General features: G+C 42.4%; 1 protein-coding gene across 1 annotated transcript in view; it reads right to left on the reverse strand.

The window, feature by feature from the left end:
- ISM1 (isthmin 1) overlaps positions 1–18,771 on the reverse strand; it is a 44,405-nt gene that overhangs the window by 18,742 nt on the left and 6,892 nt on the right. Inside the window, exon 3 of the mRNA XM_059467206.1 lies at positions 489–725. Coding sequence (XP_059323189.1) covers positions 489–725 — 237 coding nt within the window. The remainder of the gene's footprint in view (positions 1–488; positions 726–18,771) is intronic.

Genomic DNA, 18,771 nt, shown 5'->3' on the forward strand with positions numbered 1-18,771 from the left:
AAGAATGCATTTTGAGCTGAAACTGAAATACTTGTTCTCTGTTAGCCTTTGGGGACAGTTGCATTTTATAATAGTATACAAAATGCAAATCTGTTCAAAAATTTTACAACAGTAAATTGAAGGCAGAAATTAAAACACCCATTTATTTTCAGTGAAGGCAATATGCTCCAAAATGGCAATCACAAAGATGGGTTTAGTATCACAAGCACGTCTACATTGATCTCCATACTTATGCAATCAACAGTATCCAAGAAGAAATTCAGAAAAAAAATTGCAATATGTTCATTAACTTAGAAAGAAAAAGTATGCATTATATATATTTAATATATAATACTGTATTACATTATATTGTACTATATAGATTCTCTGTTGGTAGAGACGGATTGTTCTGGCTGTGCATCATGGAAGCCAGGCTGAAAGTTGTCTTGGCTCAGTAAAATAACTTTGTGTAAGTTATAAAATGGTCAGATATTAACATAAATTTGTACCTGAATGTTGGGATTCTGCCCATTGATATCTGCTTTGGACAGGTCAGGGAAGTTTGGGAGGTCCAGGAGAAAGGATCTGGGTCCATCTCTCTGCAAGGCCGTATGCCCGCTCTCCTGCCGGAACTGCTCCTTGGGAAAGGGCCGGTGGGCAGCCTGGAGATTGGGGTATTCTCCTCGCTCCTCAGGGTTCAGGGTGAAACTGTCTTCAGGAGAATGGTCCTCTGCACTCAGTGTGCTCTGGGGAAGAAAAGCAAGGCCCAATAATGACAACTGAGAGTGTGCAGTCCTGCCAGAACCCCCATCCCTCCAGCCTTTCAGCACCCAGACCCACAGCTCACTTCTGAAACACAGATCTGTAACCAGCTGACACAAGATAAAACTGAGTCACACTTGGAGACTTCAGTTCTTCCAGGCTCCTGAACCATTCCAGCCTTGTGATGAGCACCTACACGTGGACGCAAGCATCAGACTTAAACCTAGAAACATGAGGCTCTGAAGTAACCTCTGGGAAATCAAATTGTACCACATTAAACATGTCCCTAAAAATGCTGAAAGGCATCCATCTTAAATCATTTGAGTTTGCTTTGTTCCAAAGCTAAGCAAAAACACTGACTGTTAAGGCCATGTTGAAATTTATGGTATTAAAAGATCCTACCGCTGAGCTGGCAACCTCCCCTTCTCTCCCCTCAGTCTGCAACAACTTCCATCTCGTCTCTGTGTTCCTCACCCAATTCCTCTGGTCTTGAACATCTGAACCTTCCTTCCTCTGGGATCTCATTTTCATGTTTGCCTAATGGTGGGATTGAATTTCACCAAGCTGTGGGTCAGCGGTTAATGCCTTTGTTATTGTTGAGCGTACTTCTGGGTTTTGTAGTACATTGCAGCAGGCTGCCTCTGAACCAGTAGCACTGCTGCCACTGCCTTTGACCTCACCAAGGAGACACATTTAGTATCAAAACACTGGCTCCCTGGGTTAGGACTGGCCTGGGGGACTTGGGGGAAAAAACAGCACAGCAGTCCAATCTTCTTATGGCTACAAAAAAAAAAAAAAGAAAAAGAAAAAAAAATCATGGGGTAGATTCCGCACAGGTTTTGGGTTTGACTCAGCTGAAAAAATTTTAGCTTGAGGTCTTAGTATGACTGCCTGGGGAGTTTTTATTTTCAGTTCATAAAGAGACAGCAAGCATGGAGAGGGTAAATGTTAAAGACCTATCTTTTAAAACAAGCACAATTAAAGTGGAATGGCCACATGTGGTTCTGGCTCTACTGAAGCATATTTTTGCCAGCGTTTCTGGTTAAACGCAACCTCTATCCAGCTCCCCTGGTTCAAATTAAGCCCCAGCATACCTTTAGCTGAGCTCTCAGATAGATAACAGCTCCAATGCTTTTTCTTTTTTTTTGTGTTTATTTGCTTAGAATGTTCTAAATTGACCTTTAAAGGGATCTTAGAATAAAACCTGTGCACATTACAGAAAAATGTTCACTGAGTTAAACTAAGCTTGAAGAATTAATCTTGGACTAAGTGAAATTGTCTCAAGTAAAAATGAAGGTAGTTCTCCTCTACCCTCCTCACTGCACGCTATTTGTAAAGAGCAAAAGCAATTTATCAGAATTAATATTGTTGTTGTACTGTCATTCCCAGAATAGTTACACTCCGAAAGTGCCAAGAGGGTAATTTTATACATTTATCTACAGCACAGATGTAGATAAATTCTAATCTGTGAGATGTAGATAAATTCTAATTCACCAAATTCTGAATTTAGTGTATGTGTGCAGTGCTAAAAATGTGTGTGCTCCTGACAGTCTGCTCTGCTTGAAGGCTAAATCAGGCTCTTCTCTTTGCTGGAGACCAGGAAGGACTCTCAGATGCCTTTGGTGGCCCACCCATTATTCAATACAAAGTAGAAAGCAGATCACACAGCAGGAAGCTCTAGGAAATTAAACTGACGGCCACTTAGCCAACTTTAGGTTCCTCACTCATATGCTGCTGCTTTAACTTAACACTCTTCAGTTAGAATTTAACATGCTTGGTGCATGAGGATTAAATGGCTTTTCAGTTATGTCTGACTAACAACAGGGCGTAATAGTACTGAGATTAAATTGCTTCAGTTAGGAGGAACAGGAACAATGTGGTACTCAACTATTTTTAGTGGGGTATCATGCCCATAATCTTACCTTTATTAAAAATAAAGTAAGATTTTATTAAAAACTAATAAAATTCTCACATACAATTCCATCCTTTCCCTATCTGCCTGCTCCTTCAGGAGCATCCTGCTTCTCTCCACATTAACATACCACGCAGCTAGAGCTGGCCAAGGCCTTTGGAGACCCAGATTTAAGTCTCTGGCCAGACTTGGTGTGTGATCCTGACAGGTCACGCTCTGCTGGTGCCTCGGTGGGGATAACAGCACTTCCCCTCCTCACTGGGATGTTTGCGGGGAGCTCAGCAACTACAATAATAAGGGCCATATAAAAAGTTTTTAATAGTGTCAAGCAGATGGAATATCACATGGAGTTGGTTAGGAAATTGTCATGGTGAAGTAATGACATCAGGCTGATCGGGCCCACTACCAAGCTGCTTGGGGCAGGGGCTGTCCTTAATTACAGACCCAGCAAGATGGAGCTGCTCCATATTGCAAAGGAAAACAGGGGGGACAAGATAACTGCTCCATCCCAGGGGCTGCTGCAGGCTAGGGAGCAGGATGGACCCCTCTGCTTGCCCAGGGCAGACCCAGAGACCCCAGTGGCACATCAGGGACACATTTCTGATGGCAGCGACTGCTGAGCCCCAGGGTGGGATGTGGAGCTTGACTTCAAGGGCAGGGCTGGATAATGCCTGGCAGGAATTACCCAGGTTAAACAGTGCTCTGCCCAGAGGCAGGGCTGTCCCTCACAGCCCCTTCTGCACTGGGAAAGGACTTCAGGAGCTCTTGGGCCTCTGTGTTGTACTGCAAGTGGAAATGCTCAGTGCGTGTGATCGTTCCAGTTATCTGCTCGTGGTACGATGAGTGAGCGGACATTTGTTTCCAGTTAATAAAATGAAGAGATTGTCCATTTTTTTAGGAAGATACTTCTTGGTGTCATGTCTCAGCTGACCTGCAGTATTATTAGAAATGTGCATTTCTGGTAAAAAGATCAAAGAGGCTGCCAAAAACAAAAGTGAGCTTGAACTGCATGTGAAAAGAAGACTGTGCTCACCCTGTGCTACTGCATTAGCTCTGCTAAGGTTCTTCCAAGACCCATCTAGCAGGAAAAAGTTTGTCCTTATTGCAATGCCAGCATCCTTTCTGAAGAAAGTAGGGTTTGTGTTCCAAAGCTAATAGATGAAATTTGATTTTTATTTCAAGGGAGATATTCTTCTTTCCTTACTTTTACGTTATTTCCCATGTTTATATTTCACACTGTTTATTTTTAGGTGTACACAATTTTATTAGTGATGCTTTTGGGAAAGCAGTGTTGTTTGCCTTCCTTTAAAAGCTATGTCACTTCATTCAGAACTACTGACTCAGTTTCTCTGAAGTTATGACATTTCTAATTCAGGCACACTGGTTTCTTACTCAAATGATGCATCTGCTCTAAATATTTTAAGATAAAACACTTTTACCCTCTTCATTTAAAAGGATTATTCACAATGTTTGGACTTTCCATTAAGATGATTTTGAGAGGTTACTCATACTGTCTGTAAGCTACAGTTCTGCAGGCCCCACGGGATCAGATAATTATAAAAATTCCTAATACAAAAACAGCTTAGGATTTTTGAGGGTTCCAAGTGTGGACAGTATATGAAGGCAGGAAGATATAGCCCATTCTTATGGGTTGTGTGACAAAGCAATGAAATAAACCCTTGAGAGAGGATCTGACACATTTTTTGCATTACAGAATAACACACCTTGCAACATCCATCTCTGAAAAAGGGAGGGCAATAGGTCAGTATGTATCAAAATGTTTGTGTCCATCTATAAACCACAAAAGAAGAGCAATTCACAGGATTTTGTGAGGATAATTTTCAGTGATCTAGGTGGGACTTGCACTATGGCAGGGTTTAAGGCTCCAAGGGACAGCCCTGCACACAGGAAAAATGTTCTGCCTGATATTGCAGGTTAACTCTCCAATAATCAGAGTTGTATTTTAACACCCTCCTAGGCCTTCCCATCATGTTTCTCCCTCTGTCACAACAGAACATGAGAGCAGGGAAATGTACTGTTTCTCTTCCCCACAGAGAAGCTAAATAGAAATGGGAACTTGTAAAAATACCAAACTAGGGGAAAAGGGAATTTCTCTGCAATTTTGGCAAGTAAGGAGTCCATCTCCCTCCCCTCTTCCTTATTTTAATACCATTTCCAGTTCTGGAAAAACAACCAAGACAGAGAGTAAGTGAGGAATGACGGTAAATATAGAAAATACTCTGAAGCAGTTGCTCTTTCTCTGCCCTTCATATTTATTACTTTCCTTCACTCCGTACTTGCCAAAGCAAGAGCACATTTGCAAGCACTGCTAATTAGAAAACTGATACAATTTATATTCTAATAGCTCCCAGCCAGTAAGGGAATCTATTACTAAATCCCTGCTGCAGCTACATTGCTTTCTTATTTCTTGTATACTCCTTTGAAATATCTTGTAAAATGATCTTGACAAGAGGTCTTGAATTGAAAACTGAGGGTCTGTCACTGCACTTTCATGATGCACCTGTACAGCATCTTCAATCACCAGCAACAAAGAACTTTTATTTATTAGGAAACTTCACAGATGCTGTATTGCTATCAGAGACAAAATGAGGCCTGAGGCCTTCACAGAAAACCATTATGGCCATTAGGAGTGGTTTCATTTCCCACCTGCCCAAACAGATTGTTTTCATTTTGAAGGCTGTTGTTGGTTTTCAGGTTAGAGCTAAATGATCACTTTAAAATTAACCAGTCTTGGGAGGCTGAGTAACACACCAGGATACTACATGAGACTCTTACAGGCACAGATCCAAGATGCGTAACAAACCTGGGTGATCTAATTCCTGGAGTTTATTTATGTTTTTCATCTATCATGAGTACAAACAGCACCTATCAGGCACGTTAAAGGAGCAGGCAGTGAGGGTAACAGCTGAGAAACATTATCAGAGACACACAGAGAAAGATTTCTTTTATGATTAATGCCACATACAGTCCAGGCAGTCAGATGGGAAGTCAGAGCAGAGGGGTGTTACATCAACCACTCTAAGACCTTTTAATTTTTCCTTAAAATGAGCTTGCCCCTCACTCACATATAGCAGTAAAGGGAAAAACCTTACTTATCTTTAGAAAGCTGCACAAACTAATTGTTCCAATAATAGAGAGCATTTTAAATAATCAGTGCTAATAAATAACTTAAAACAGATGGCATTGGCTTGTATGTACACAATTGTTTTCACTAAGCAGGTCCAAAATACAGAATCTGCTTTAAACATCATGCAAATAAAAGATGAATCACTGATAACAGTTATAATAGAAGGATAATAACACTGATAATAGAAGGATAATAACAACAATAATAAAGTTCTGTTAATCATGGTCTGTATTTTAAGAGTTCTCTATTATTCTCCAGGAAAATTGGTAAAATGACAGTGTAAGCAGTTCTAACTTGCACTACACCTGCCTGTGTGACTATGTGGCTGTGGACAGACTAAATCCAGCCACCACACAGTGTTCTGCTCTAGGACACTGCAACTTCAGGGGCTGTATGGCTCTGGAAGAGATTCTGTCTCTGTGGAGAACAGGATGGAGTCACAAATACTGCTGCAAGTCAGAGGCTCAGGGCAGACATCAATCCACAGTCTCTGTTGAAGGAATGGTCTTTGTACATGCTGGTGCCAGTGGCAAAGTGAGGTGCTTGGGGTGCCCCAGCACACACCCAGCCCACCCCAGCTGGTTGTCTGCCTTATGCTGAAACAGCTCTCAGGAGCATCTCAAAGCATCTGGGCACATTCATCACAGAACCACAGCTTTTGAATTTTAGGCTTTCTACACTATAAACTTGTCGGTGCAGCCCTCATGGCTACACAGAAAATCCTGATGACTGAATGTGAGAGCAGGACGTGTTATGGCTGCAGAGATCCTCAGGCTGCAGGGTTGAGGGCCCCTTCACATCTAGCAGGTACCAGAGAGCTCTTTTGAGGCACATGGCTAACACTACATCAGCACCCTCTGCAGTGGAGGAAAAGTCTGTTGTTGCCTTGTTGAACCTTGTGAACTGAAACCTCCTGAGTGCCAGAGCAGCTCTAACACCATTCCTCCCCTACTGAGGCAGTTTATTCACTTGTAATCATGAAACTTTGGTCCATCCTAACACCATTCCTCCCCTACTGAACCAGTTTATTCACTTGCAGTTATGAAGCTTTGGTCCATCCTTCACTCAGATTCTGCTTGGGAGTTTTTCTGTCCCCTCCACACCACTGGCAAACAGTGGGTCCACATCTGAATGGCTCTGGCAGACAGGGTTTTTAACTCTGGGCTTAAGGAGAAAACCAACCATGTTATACTCAGATCTTTTTGCTACATGTTGTGGACACACATTTCACATCACAGCTATTTTTTGTGCTCTGTTGTTTGGTTGTGTTTCATGTTTTCATTCAGCTGGAAAATACAAACAGCATGGTTCAGCTTGGAGGTGAAGAACTGCCAGTTTGTATAAACACTTTGATAATAGGAACTTGGTGGTGATTACAGCTCAATGTCTGCTGGAAAAAAAACCAGAGGCCCTTCAGCAAATTTTCTAATGTAGTACAACACTGGTGCTTTGCTCTTCAGCATATCTGCTCAGCCATCCAGGGGACAGCCAAGCACACAGAATTGAATTGTGTAGGGTTTTGACAGATGCTCAGTGCCAAATTTTGCTTCTAGTTAACAGGTATTTTCAGTTGCCTAAGCTGCTGATGAACATTAAGCTATTCTTCATGACTCTAAAGATCTTCCCTGTAATCCCTGCCTGGTTGAGCTTTCCACACAGGACTATATCAGGGTTTAGTGGCTGAAGAGGCAAAGGTACAGCTGAGGAGTAGCCCAAGTATTCTACACAAATGACCTGTGGTGCCAAAATGCAAATTCTTTGAAATTTCTAATTCTTTTTAGGCCTTATTAAAGACTTGCATCAAATCAGCAGTGAAATAAAGCTTTAAAATAGAATTTACTTATACCTTTGCTAAATTCAATTAAACTAGTTTAATCTCACCCATCATCTGAAATCTGCATCATAATTTACACATTAGGTTCCAACAGAATGGGAAAAGTTGCCTTAAGCTGCAATTAAAACTGCAAAGGAAATTCAGAATATTAATACTTTTTGTACACAACCCTTTTTTCAGGCTTTGCAGGTCAGCACACAAAACATCAGTGTAAATGAAAGAGAACAAACATACATCTTAAGTTATTTTCCTGGGTTTTAAACTATGTCCTTTTGCACGTTTATTCTACTAAATCCCTATGGCTAGGATTTCACTAGGTGAACCAGCTTTAATAAGTGAAGTTTTTATCTCTCCCTAGCTAGAAGAGTAACCTTGCTTGAAGCCTTTTCAATTTCCAAAGTTGCCTTCAGCTGTTAGTGTCCAAGAAACAGCTATTCCCAGCCTCCATGTCTCCCTCTCTTATGCCACTGAATATACACCCTATGCTTTCAAAAGTGTCTCTGACTCTGGCTGTGTTAACTGGCAGATGTTTTTAGAGACTAGAAAGTGTTTAGTCCCTGTGGACTGAAAGTTACATGATGACTTCATCACATAAGCAAAAGCTAATAACGGGAAAGCAAGAAAGCAGACGAGTGTTATATTCCAAAAACATGATGTTTCCTGTGCTTCTGGCAAAGCTACTCCTGTGCCTGAAAAAAGGCAAATCGCTTTAGTCTTGGTGCTCAAAACACACACACACACCATCAAATGGCTGCTAGATAATTTATGTGCCTCTCCCTTAGCTGCCTTCCCCACTAATGCTCGCTTTCCTTTGGGTGGAAGTGAGAGGGTGGAGGCAGAGGAAAGGCAGGGTTTGTTCACCTTCAATACCTCACAACACTCTCTGGAAGGGGTTACTGCGCCCAGGAGTTTACAGCAAAACAGCAGCAGAAATCTGAGCAGCTGCCTCAGGACCAGCACCTCAGCTCCTGCAGGGAAATGCTCTTTCAAGTGCACAGCTTAGAAAACTCTGGAGACTGATACAGGAGCAACTGCAAGTCATTAGCATCCATGGCATTTGCACACAGAGGCAACACTTGCTGTGGTTTCCTATCAAGCCATCAGCAGTGGACATCTGTGGAAATCCAGGGCACTGGGAATATTTCTCTGTCTGCTCTGGGGTGCCCTGACCCCCAGGGGAGCACTGACTTTGACCCTCACTCATGGAGAAAGTTTCCCAGACTTCAAGATAGACCAGAATCCACAAAAGTGTGAAATAGATTATAGAGAGTAGTGTAGGTGTATCATGACTTGGTGAGAAATTTAGATTTTGGGATTTTTAGTCTGTTGTGGATGGAAGCAAGATGGAGGGCACAGGGTGTGGTCCTGGGTTTCTTCTTCATGCTTCTTCTTCCTTCTTCTTCAGGGGTTTGGGTGGCATTTTGTAATTGGGCAGAAAAGGCCACATTGCAGCTCTTTGGGATCTGTTATTGGGTTAAAAAGGGAAACTAATCTACATGTCAGTTCTTAATTGGACAATTTAGCTTTAAAAGACCTTGTAACAAGAGATTTTTGGCCATTTTTGTGGTGCTTTTCCAGTGCACTGAGCCTGATATGGACAGCGTGCAAAACTCTAGATAAGATAACAATAAACAAGAACTTGAAGACTGAAAACATCCAGTGAGTGTCTCTTTCCTGACACAAGACCACTCCAGGAGGGTCTCCCCTGTCAGGGGAGGGCCCAGCCAGAGTCCCAGAATTTGGGGCATCGGCAGCAGGTACCTGACAGACATCCTGCTCTCTCTCTGCACCTCCCTGGGCTGCCTGAGTGACGGACCAAGAAACCAGGGGATGTGGATTCACAGGAGAAAGGCCTCCCTGCAGTGCCACGATGGGGAGGAAGAGCCAGTGAGTGGATAGGTGGCACACCATGGCAAGACACTGAGAAGACCCTGCTCTGTCTAAGAGGGGAGAAAGGATGCGCCCTGGAGAGAAGGGCAGGTTTTCTGCATCATGAATTCAGTGCGTGTATATATAAATTTTCCTAGAACAGTTAGGGATGGGGGCTATTTCCTAGAGCTGATTAAAGAAGCATGACTTGATTTTCAATTTCTAACGACTCGGGGGGCATTCCAATCGACTGCAGACAGGAAATGAATTCCATACATGCACTGAGCAAGGCAGATGCTTTTGAATCTGACACTTACGTGAAATGAAAATATCTTCATTTCTGTCTCCCTCCCACCCCACGATCACTAGTTAGTTCTGAGCTATTTTTAGGGTAAATGGTTTTATTTTTTAAAGTTGTTATAGCCTTAGCATGTGCCTGAAGCCACCCAGACGCCACTGACAATAAAGTGTAAGGGAGCAGGCAAAAGGCATCTTTAGATTAGTCCCAGCAGCCCAACACAGCACAAAGGTAAAAGAGGAAAGATAAGAAGCTCAGTTTTGTGTGCCCTCACCTCCTCTGGCAAGGAACAGAGATGGGACCCTTGTGGAGAAGCCACAGCTCTATACAAAGAGAGATCCCAAAGCAAAACCAGCAGAGACACTGAAGGCTATGGCTCAGAACTCACTTCCAGCTACTTAACTCTGCTAAAGAAATAAATATATATATTTTATCCTCATCCAGCTCTCCCAAGAAAACTGCAATAATTGTCATGGTAGTATTATGGGGTTTATAACCCAATATAACAATGTAATTGCTGCTCCTTTTATCAATGGCAGCAGTGCATTTCAGAGAATTGGCACATGCATCTCTTTTCCCCCACTCAGTCCATATGTGTGCAAACACATGATTTCAGCTGCACACTCCCCTTGTATTTTATTATAGGAATAGCACAAAGGAAGAAAAAAAGAAATCAGAGAGGTGGTATTAATCTGGCCCTTACTCTGATGTTATGCAAATAATTAGTTTGTTTTATCTTGATGTTCAGACAGCCAAAGCTGTATTCCTAAGAACATGAAAAAATGGTCCTCACAGGAGACAGAAGAAGAAAAAGGGATGGGTAGGTGAGAAAGGCAGCTTTGATTTACATTATTCAAAGGGCCATGAATGCCAGATCAAAGAAGAGCAGGGATCAAACTCACATCCACTGGAGGATTTCAGCAGCTTTTTCAGAGCTATTGATCTCTCAAGGGCCAACCCTTTCAAACACTAGTGATGCCTCTAACTAGCCAGAACTCATCCTATACTGGCTGAGCCTCATGTAGTTTGCTCTCAGCAGCTGAGGAAAACAGCAACAGCCAAGACAACACTATATCTGGGCTGGATGTAGGACACACAGAACTGAGCACAGAAATGGAAGGTGAGCATTTTCTGCACCTGATGCTGCCTCGCTACATCTGCTGCAGAAAATGGCCATCATGGTAGATGTTCACTAAAAATCAGATTCCCCACTGACAAGCCATGTCCTTGGTCTGAGGACAGGCTGCTGTCACCCTGATGAGAGTTCTGGGCAGGGTTTGTTTGCTCAGTGCTGATTCACTAAAATTTTAAATTCACCTTCTATTTTGTGCAGGATGAAGGTGGAATAAGACATCTGAGGAGCTACTGCAGCTCAGCTGGCAAGCAGTGGCTTGTTCATGAATTTGGACTCACAGGTCTAATCTGAACCCATAGAAGGCACAGGATTCATCACTAAATCAAGTGCTGAACCGTCAAATGCATCACGGATCGGCATCTTCCCCTCACCCCTTCCCTTCCTTGGGACAGGTGTCTTTGCAGTCTGGCAGATAAACTTCTTGGTGTTTTGCCTTGTCAGTGGGCTTCAGGATCATGCCTTGAGCAGGAGCCACTGGGATTTGGTGCAGCAAAGCAATTTAACCTGCTCTAGCCCCAGATCATTTCCTAAGAGCTGCCTTTGGATGCCCTTGCAGCAGGCTCATTGCTGCTGCTTTATCACACCCCTGAACACTCCCTTCATTGCTGCTGCCATCATCACAGCCCTGAACACTCCCTTCATTGGTGCTGCCATCATCACAGCCCTGGAACACTCCCTTCATTGCTGCTGCCATCATCACAGCCCGGAACACTCCCTTCATTGGTGCTGCCATCATCACAGCCCTGAACACTCCCTTCATTGCTGCTGCCATCATCACAGCCCTGGAACACTCCCTTCATTGGTGCTGCCATCATCACAGCCCTGAACACTCCCTTCATGCTGCCTTCCACATTATTTGTCTGTCTCCAAGCTCTGCTCACATTTTGAGGCCTATCTGCTCCCACCAGCACTCTTGGTACCTTGAACAGTTTCAGGCAGTGGATGACCCTGTTCCTCCTGCATGTTTGGATTGAGAGCTGGTGCTGCTACCATTCCAACACATCAAAATTTTCCAGGACTCTACCAGGCTAAACAGCTCATTTAAAACCTCTGCCACTATTCTTTTGATACACCTGAAGTTACAGGCAGCATGCCTCAGAAATATCCCCTCTGAGATACAAATTCACAAATGTTAGACACACACATATCAAGTCCCCCATTCTTTCCCAATAAAAGCCTGGACTTTAAAGCACAAGGTGAGGAATAGATACTCTACTGGCCAGCTGCAGTGAGCCTTTCATAAATCATGTGACTCTCAACCCCCAAAATGGAAAATGATACTCCAGAAGCTCTGTCCTGCCTGACAAACATCTGCTTTTCTCTTGTAGAAAGGAATAACATGATAGAAAAAGTCAAATGCTGAATGCCTAAACAAACTGAATTAAGAAGAGATGGTAGGAGTAATGATGGATGAATTGTAAACCACCTGCAAATGTTAAAGTTGCTGTACTCTTCTGCAGAACATTAAGCCTATAGTGCAAACCTCCAATAGACAGGGACTGTGCTCCATAAAAATCATGATGAATGCAGGCTTGTTTTTATATTATGGAGGTCCTAATCCTCCTCCTCCTCTGCCTTTGCTCTATTGTTACAACATCAAAGACCAACTGCTGGCCAAGATACAGTCAATATGAAAAGGGCGACCAGCAAATTTACTGCTTGACTTCATTCCCTTTAAATGGAATAGGCACCATGGCCCTTTTTCAAAGTCCAATCACAGACATATATCTTTTTTATTGGACATCATGTACAATAAAGTGAAGCTGTAACTTGGAAAAAAAATAGAACACCTTTAAAAAATCCCATGAGGTGAACATTCCTTTATAAAAATATCACTGTGGTTACATGTTTTGAAAAAACTCCGGGCACTCCACAGGGCAAAAGGCATGGGCTGGATGGGTTGTAGTTTAGCTAAGATGCATACCCAGGCCTGATATTGAGTTGGTTTCAAAAAAATACCTCAACCAACTAATAAAAAGTGATATATTTAAGATAGAATGCCAGCATCATTCAAATAAACTGTAATGGCAGCATTCATGCCATGAGAATCATTAACTGCTTTGTTATAGCCTGCTCTGTGCAGTGAGCCTTTACAGACTGCTTCTGACCAGAGAATCTTAAAATCAGGAGCACAAAATGCTGATATACAGACTGCATCTTAAACAACTCCAGTCTGATTACTGAGGTAACTTCCAGAGGCACTTTCAGATGAGAGTTGAATCAGCAGACATTAAAGGCAGAGGCAGTTTTATTGCTCTCATGTTGCTAAATAGAGAGAAATAATTTCTGGCAGTGAAATTAAATAGGGCATAAACAATTCACATGATGTAGGAGGCAAGCAGAGTGGGGTGTTACAGAATCTATGTTGGACAGCTATGGTTCTCATTTTCTGTTTGAAATGATTAATCATGTTTGTTTCTTTGGGTAGCTTGTGCAAACAGACATTAGTAAATATCTGGTTATTAATGTTATATTGAGACCAATCTCATTCTAAAATCCTGCACTGATGCATATGGCAGGTAAAACGAAGCAAATTTATGTTTTATCTTTATGAACTTCAGCAGCTGCTTCCAGTGGAGTAATGATGGTTTCTTCTGAGGCTGCTGGGTTACTTCTAAGGCAATAAAGATACTAAAGCTGTGTAAATAATTTTTTGAAGCACTAGCTTAAAAAATAGCTGTATTATCACTCAGTCATCTTGCCTGTTATTTCTATTACTATTTCTCTGCTGTCAACTCCTGCCATCACAGCCTGCAGCTCATCTCTCTCAGTGCAAGGGCTTCACCTCCTGCTTGTCAGACATCTTTTATGAAAAATCCTTTCCTTAGGATTTTTCCTCCTGAGAAGCTGGGAGGCCTCAGGAACAAAATGCAAACATTGATTATCTGCTGCTGTGGAATGCAACAGGTGGATCTGTGATTGGCCCATGTTGGATGTTTGTAATTAATGGCCAATCACAGCCCAGCTGGCTCAGACACAGAGCCGAGCCACAAACCTTTGTTATAATTCCTTCCTATTCTATTCTTAGCTAGTCTTCTGAGGAAATCCTTTCTTCTATTCCTTTAGTATAGTTTTAATGTAATATATATCATAAAATAATAAATCAAACCTTCTGAAACACAGAGTCAGATCCTCATCTCTTCCCTCATCCTAAGACCCCTGTGAACACCGTCACACCTGCTCAGCATTCCTGGGCATCCCTCTATTTGAGGAAGTGTTTTGACTGAGTGCCCAACCCAGTACCTGAGCGCCCAACTCAATGAGAATGCAAAGGCAAGATGCCTGAAAGGAGCATTCAGGAAGTTGTACCTGTCCCATGCATGACATGGACCCAGTGACAGCTCTTTAGAAGAGGAGAAATCCACTTTTCTTAGAGTGGCTCCAGTGGCAGAAACAGATGGGCCCTATCTGGCTTTTATAGGTACTTACAGAGAACTCACTGGTTCTGTCATGAGAACTGATCTCAACAGCCATGCTGGCAAAGAGGAAATGTTCATCTTCCCAAGGATGAAGAACTACTGTGGAACAAACAAACACCTGGATTTTTCACTGCAGAAAAACACAACAGATGGAAATTAATTCATGTAACATGAAGAAAGCCACACTCCAGGGCCCAGCTCATCCTTATGGGTCCTGATGACATTTGCTGTGTGCTTATCAGCTCTGTGGGAAAACTGAGCTATGAAAGATTCATATTCAAGAGGATCTTGGCTCTGCAGCTGACACAAACCATTGACTTGCCTTGCTTTGTGGAAGTCAGTGGGAGGAGGTCAATTTAAGCACACTGAGAAGGCAGATCTAGCACAGAAGTATAAAAGCCAAGGGATGTTTGCACTTCTCCTGCCTTTCAATGTGCACTGACTCCACCAAGAGTGTGAGAGAAAGTTTTCATTCCCTGATTTCCCCCTCTCATCTTCAGGAGCACCTCCCTACATTAAAGGCTTAGAGATGAACAACTCCAGGCCTGCTTTTGTCCAGCCAGACTGCTGGAAGAGAGGAATAAAAAAGATATGACCCATGGCTATGAGTTCTCTGAGCACTTGAAAAACAAGGACAAAAGGATAAAGGAGCTGCTTACCAGTAACGCCCACACCAGCTCCTCTAACCAAGCATTCTGGTGCCACAGAAGTGACCACTGTGGCAAGCCATCCCTTATTACAATAATAAGTTACATTTCACTTTGTTTTCTTTCTTCTTCTGGTATTTCAAATCAAAAGTTCATGGAAATACCAACACTGGAAATATTCTGCTCTTGCTGATGTACCAGTGAGCTCACTACGCTGTTTCTTGGAAATGTTATTCATCTCTGTGCTTTGGACTATGAATTTAGCCTGGCATTTACTGTCTTTAAAACTTGTAAAATATACACAATGGTCTTAAAGTGCAGCAGTAACCACTGCATCACTGAGTGCTGCCTTCTGCCTTTTACTGAAGCACTTTGTATTTTTCACTTTAAAGTTAACACTTCATTATTCATCTCTGACAGTGCCTCTATTCAGGCTGGAGACCCACTGCACTGCACATTGCTCACAAGCTGCACCACAATGCTGAAACCTCAACCTCCACAAGCTTGGGTTGACATTTGAAAAGTAAAATAAGGGGGGGGGGAAAGACACCACTGAGAAATAATTACTTTAAAAAGTCACCTTTCTGATAACTGAACATTATTCAGCCAGTTCAAAGGGCTTTTATGTAGTGTAGTCTTAGAGCAGACAGCAAGGTAAGAGTGGTATTAAAAAAAGGACCAAATAAGCACTAACCAACACCATGAAGAGAACAAATGAGGCACAACTGGGTACTACCACATCTGTTTGTAAGGAACACTGGCAAAACACCCAGAAGAGAATAAAACAACCAGTGCTCACAGTTAAACCTGCCAAAGCTGCTAAGTCAGGATGTAAGCACCAAGTAAAATTACATGGCTTCAATATTTTAGGTTTACACTTGTGTAAGGAAACATCTCAATTGTCTATCTATATATTCAAAATAGGAGTGTATTTCAAGATTTTAAAGTAATGCAGAAGAATGTAAGCATAAGAGAAGGATGGCAAAACAATTTCCTAGCATTACTTGCACTCTGTGCACTTTTACATAATAAAGCCAAACAGAGGGAAAATTCTTAAGCATGAATGTTCACAAACCAGTGCATCTTAGAAAACATTAGATATCTGCAAACTGATCTTTTCTTCCCACTAGAATACCTACCAATGACTGGGGTTTTAGAAGTCACACTGATTTCAGAAAGTTTTCAAACATACACATTATGTTGGCAGGCCAATCTTGCACTGTCTGCATCATTATCAATACTACTATCAATGAAGCCTTCTGGATTTCACTTTCTGTGAAGTTCTGAGATACTCTGACATAACACAGCATCCGAGAGCTTAACACAAATGTTTCCACCTTATCAACAATTCTTTCATTGTTTTCTTTGACGGAGTTTTCCACCACTTTGGAACAATTCAGCATTGATTACTGACACAGAGATGTTGCAGATATGAGCAGAGACAAAAGTACAGTGCTGGATTCAAGCCACAGTTCCCAATTTACATCCAACAGAACCTGCACTGGTTAAGCAGATGTCTCCTCAGCAAAGGAATTCCACAGCAGAGCCAGGTGTGGAACAGCTCAGTGCGCTGAGCCTCTGAGTACTGGGAACCTCTGAGTACCTGCAGGCCCTAGCAGTGATGTTACAAACCACAGGGCACTACACACTGAGCAGCACCACACAGCACAGTGATGAAGAAGTTGCTGAGGCCACCAGCAGAGCTGCAGCCTCCTCTTTCTGTGGGCAGCTGGCACTGGGAAAGGACAGAACAGGGAAATGTGACTGAACCTAAGGGCTGGCAACCAAAGCAGGAGAAGCAAAGGAGAGAGTTTTGTACCAGTCAGGCAAGAGCAAAGGGTCAGGAGCAGAGTGGTTGTATCACTGTTATAGCTGCCGTGACCAAAATTAGCAAAATATGCCTCTTCCAAGCATCTTGGTAAAATTTAACTCAGGAAGTTACATTCCCACCTGCCTAACATTGCTCCTTGCAGCCATAACTAAAATATTCTTGGATAACTGTTCTGAATGATTGCAGTAGTCTAAGATACTAAAAACCTTGCCACATCCTACCCTGAAGGGGCAGTAGCACTTTTCCACCAAGGATCCTTTGGTTTGCTATGAAATTAATCCAAGTGATAGGTATGGAGAAAAGTTTAATTAATGCTTTCTTAAGATTACTGGAATTTGTTCTTCCTGTGTAGAACAAACTTCTCTACACAACCAACAGGAGTTAAAAATAAAAGCTACTCCAGAACTTGTGCTGGCTGTCCAGGTAAGATGAGACAAAGTGGAAAGCACCAATGCAGCTGCACCATGTCACTGCACCTCTCCCTGTAGTAGCCACTGTGTTTTGTGTTTGGCTCCAGGACCATGGGAATGAACAGGAGAACACTGTGATGGCCCAGGATGAATTCAGAACACACACTCTGCTTTTTTCTTACAAATAGCCCAATACTATAAAGAACTGGAAAAAATCCTAAATCTTGCTTTAAACAGAAATAAATAACTCAAAGAGATTCTTCAGCATGAGGCACTCGGAAAAACTGCTCTGATCTGTAGTTACAGAGACAAAATAGAGAGGCACCTTGTGATTTAATGCCAGGTACTTATCAGTGATGATCCAAGATAAGCTGTACAGTAACTGTTAGCTGTTGGGCTTAAGAGATGTTTGGCAAAATATGCCTCATCCAAACATCCTGGTAAAATTTAACTCAGGAAGTTACATTCACACTTGCCTAACATTGATCCTTGCAGCCAGAACTAAAATATTCTTGGATAACTGTTCTGAATTATTGCAGTAGTCTAAGATACTAAAAACCTTGCCACATCCTACCCTGAAGGTGCAGTAGCACTTTTCCACCAAGGATACTTTAGTTTGCTGTGAAATTAGTCAAAGTGATAGGTATGAAGAGAAGTTTAATTAATGCTTTCTGGAGATTTCTGGGAGCTGGGTTTGAAAGGAGAAAGGATGCCAGAAAATGGTCCTCTGCTCAGTGCAGCAACCTCATTCCTTCACTTTGTTTCCCATTTTACCCTTTGCTTCCTTGCATGCAGCAGCATCACACGTAAAGCTGATGACCCTTCCTTCCCCCTGGATCCTGGAACAAGCCACAGCCCCAGAGCCAAACCACTAAAGAGCACACACAGTTCCCTCCCTTGGGAGAGGAGAGAATGAGCTGCACATGGCCCAAGCCATTGCTGAATCTCAGTACATGGCTGTGGGAACACATGGCAAAGGTGAGCCTTGGCTAAGAATCTACACAGCAAAGCTGAGAACAGGTTCCACTGTCACTGCCAAAAAGCACAAAAACCAGCATCCCCTGTGATGAGGAACACCCTCACCAATAGATTCTGGGTTACATAGAATCAGCCTGCCCAGTTCACAAGCCACTTGCTCTGGAAGCTGTTCATGTAATGTATAAACATCTCTTAAGGCAGGGAAGGATTTAGGGTCCACATTAAATATACATCCACTTACTGGCACCTTATACAGGCTAAAGACAGTCTGGAAAACAAGAAGGCAGAATGTGGAATGGACAGGTTTTCAAAGATGATGTAGACATCATTTCCTAACAGAGCAAACCAAATGTAAAGCTCCAGAGCTCAAATTTACTTAAAAAAAATGAGTCTAAAACGCTCCCAAAGTAAACAGCTTGAGTCCTACTTAGCTGAAGAAGCCTGAAAGCTGAAAACTGGAGATAGTTTTACAAATTGCCTGAATGCAGTACAAGGGTCAGCAAGAACTCACAAGCCCTGAAGAGACTGAAATGCACCCCAGCAAAGGTA

This window comes from Ammospiza nelsoni, chromosome 3 (assembly GCF_027579445.1).
Source record: "Ammospiza nelsoni isolate bAmmNel1 chromosome 3, bAmmNel1.pri, whole genome shotgun sequence".
Lineage (NCBI taxonomy): Eukaryota > Metazoa > Chordata > Aves > Passeriformes > Passerellidae > Ammospiza > Ammospiza nelsoni.